General features: G+C 66.2%; 1 protein-coding gene across 1 annotated transcript; it reads left to right on the top strand.

Annotated features, from left to right (window-relative positions):
- Positions 1–126: 126 nt before the first annotated feature.
- Positions 127–2,568, top strand: LOC108643251 (granulocyte colony-stimulating factor receptor-like; the record flags this gene model as incomplete). The annotated part of the gene is given in 9 exon segments (XM_018087582.2): positions 127–231; positions 234–425; positions 509–632; positions 726–895; positions 1,595–1,749; positions 1,930–2,083; positions 2,179–2,228; positions 2,230–2,265; positions 2,355–2,568. Coding segments are annotated over 9 exon segments (1,200 nt in total), but the record flags the coding sequence as incomplete, so codon positions are not given.
- Between the last annotated feature and the right edge of the window lie 231 nt (positions 2,569–2,799).

A 2,799-nucleotide genomic window follows, 5' to 3' on the forward strand; every position in this document is an offset into this window, starting at 1 on the left:
CTCTCCAGGGCTGGGGGGCCCGTCTGAGGGAAGAGGCTCATCCCTCTGTCCTGCCTGGGCACCAAGAAGCTGAGCTGGCTTTGTCAAAGCCGTGCCCAGGATGTGACACACTTTTCCTGCCTGCAGGGACTCTGGGCTGCGCCTTGGTGGCCGTGGGCTCACCCGTTGTGACCCTGGGCTCGGCCGTCACAGCAACCTGCACCATCCAGAGGGAACTCTGCCAGGGCTTGGAGCGGGGAAGGTCCGGATCAGCTGGATGCTGGACAACAAGCCCGTGGCTGGGAGCCAGCGCCAGGGTCCGGGGGGCACGGAGGTGTCCGAGCTCACCCTGCCCCAGTTCAACCGCACGCAGGCCAGGCTGTGGTGCTGCGTGGAGTGGAACGGGACCAAGCAGCGCGTGGGCATGGCCGAGATCAGGGCGGGCTGTAAGTGCTGCTGCCACGTGTCACCCCCCTCCCCACCCGGGATGGGCACTTGCTCAGGCTCTTCCCCAACCGCTCTCCCCCAGACCCTCCTGCAAAGCCCCTCAACCTCAGCTGTGTCCTGAACCTCGGCGACTACGGGCTGACGTGCCAGTGGGAGCAGGGAGCCGACAGCCACCTCCCCACCAGCGTGGCACTGAAGTGTGCCGGGTAAGCCTCGGGGCCGCGGTCCCCCCGCCAAACCCCTGCCAAGCCCCGGCCTCTGCCGGAGGGACCCCGAGCCCACTCCTCTGGCTGCCGCAGGAGCAGAGCCCAGGCGGTGACGGGCTGCACCCCGCGAGGCGGGCACAGCCACTGCACGGTGCCGCGCCCGCTGCTCCAGCTGTACCGGGAGATGGAGATCTGGGTGTCTGTCACCAACGCCCTGGGCACGGCCGAGTCAGAGCATCTCTGCATCGACCCCATGGACGTCGGTGAGTGACGGCACAGGGGCCAGGGAAGCTCGTCAGCGGTGACAGGGGTATTAAAGTGCCATTAAAGCAGGTCGGGGTTTAGGTCAGGTTTTCCGGGCGGGTTCCGTGATGGATGTCCTGCCGGGATGAAGCGGTGCCAGCGCCGCGTTCCACGAGCAGCGCGTGCGGCGGGTTATGAGCTGCCGGTTGACCTGCTGCACTCCACAGCTCCTCCAGCAATTGATTACCCATTTATTCAGGAGGTCTATTAATAATGGATCCAGTGCCTATAAACTATTTATAAAAGGAGCCTTTCCAGATGGAGCAGCTTATCCTCCTTGCTCTGGGCCCAGGGAGGGACTGCCCAGGAACCAGCTGAGCCCTCCCATGGCTGTGCCACACTCACCTGTGGGCAAACCCAAATGTGGGGTCTTCCAGACACCAAGCCCCACGAAATCTGTTTTCCCTTCATAGGCATTGATGCAGAGCAGTGCCAGCGCTGCATTCCTGAGCATTGTCCTATCTCAGGCAGGGACATGCACCAGCTCCTGTCCCCTGCCACAAGCTGTTTTCCTAAATGGTTTAGGGTGCTTTCTTGCCATTTCTTGCTGCAGAACCCCAGCTGCAGGTCCTGGCATTAACGAGAGATGCATGTGAGGCCATGGCCCCTGGCTCTGCCCACCACGGCATCTCTCCAGCTCTCTCCTGCTCTTCCTCCAGCCAAGCTGGACCCCCCAACCCTGAGGAACATCCAGTCCATCCCCTTCCAGACCGACTGCGTTGCCCTGGCCTGGGAGGTGGCTCGGGGCACGGAGCACATGGAGCTGCAGTGTGAGCTGCGCTACCGGGCACCCGAGGACCCTGCCTGGAGCCTGGTGAGTGCGGCCGGGGCGGTGGGACGGGCAGGAGCCGGGACCCTCCCTGCGCTCCCAGCAGTGGGAGCAGCAGGGTGCTCGTGTGGGAGGAGGACAACAAGGTGTCCCCTCACACCCACACCAGGGCCAGCTCCTGCTTGAGGCAGGAGCCAGCACAGCCCTCACTCTGGCTGCCACCAGGTCACTGGCATCGTGGGCCGGGCTGGCACCGCGCAGCGCTGCGGCTTCCTCTTCGGCACACGGTACCACTTCCAGCTGCGCTGCCGGCGCAGCTCAGCACTGGCCTTCTGGAGCGAGTGGAGCCCGGGCAGGAACTACACCACCCACGAGAAAGGTTGGTGCAGTCCCCCAGGGGTCCCCTGTGCCCGGGCAGGCGGCACAGCGCTGGGGCACGGCCGCGCTGGCCCCTCTCAGCTCCTCCTCTTGCAGCCCCCTCAGGGAAGCTGGACGCGTGGTGGGGGGCATCGGCGGCCGGGGCAGTCGGGGGCGGCGGTGGGAGTGCAGCTCGCGCTGGAGGTGAGCGGGGCGGCGGGCACTCGGGGGCTGCAGGGGCATCACCCCGGGGACCGACATCCCCGCGGGGACCAACACCCCCCTGTGCCCAGGCCCCACGGCGGCACGAGGCCAATGGGCAAGTGCTGGGCTACCGTGTCACCCTGAGCCCCAGGAGGAGGGGCAGGGACCCCCCCACCGTCTGCAACACCACCCACACCGAGTGCAACTTCTCGGCGCCCACGGGGACCAGGAGGGTCTATCTGTCAGCCTACAATGCCGCCGGAGAGTCGGCAGCAACCGAGGTTGTCCTCCTGGAGAGGAAAGGTGAGGGCAGTGCCTGAAGCCTCTGTGTGCCCCCCGGGGGGCTCTGCTCCCCCAGACAGGCTGCCAGGGGGTGCACAGCCAGGGCGAGGAGCAGGGCTGACTCCAGGGAGTGATGCAGGATGCTCCCATCTCCCATCATCCCGGCTGCTTGTGCCATGCAGGTGAGCCCCTGGCCGGGCTCTGGGCCGAGCCCCGGGACATCAGCAGCCTCAGGGGGCACTGGGAGGCACC

Source organism: Manacus vitellinus, unplaced genomic scaffold (assembly GCF_001715985.3).
Source record: "Manacus vitellinus isolate BGI_N305 unplaced genomic scaffold, ASM171598v3 ctg7180002434604_pilon, whole genome shotgun sequence".
Lineage (NCBI taxonomy): Eukaryota > Metazoa > Chordata > Aves > Passeriformes > Pipridae > Manacus > Manacus vitellinus.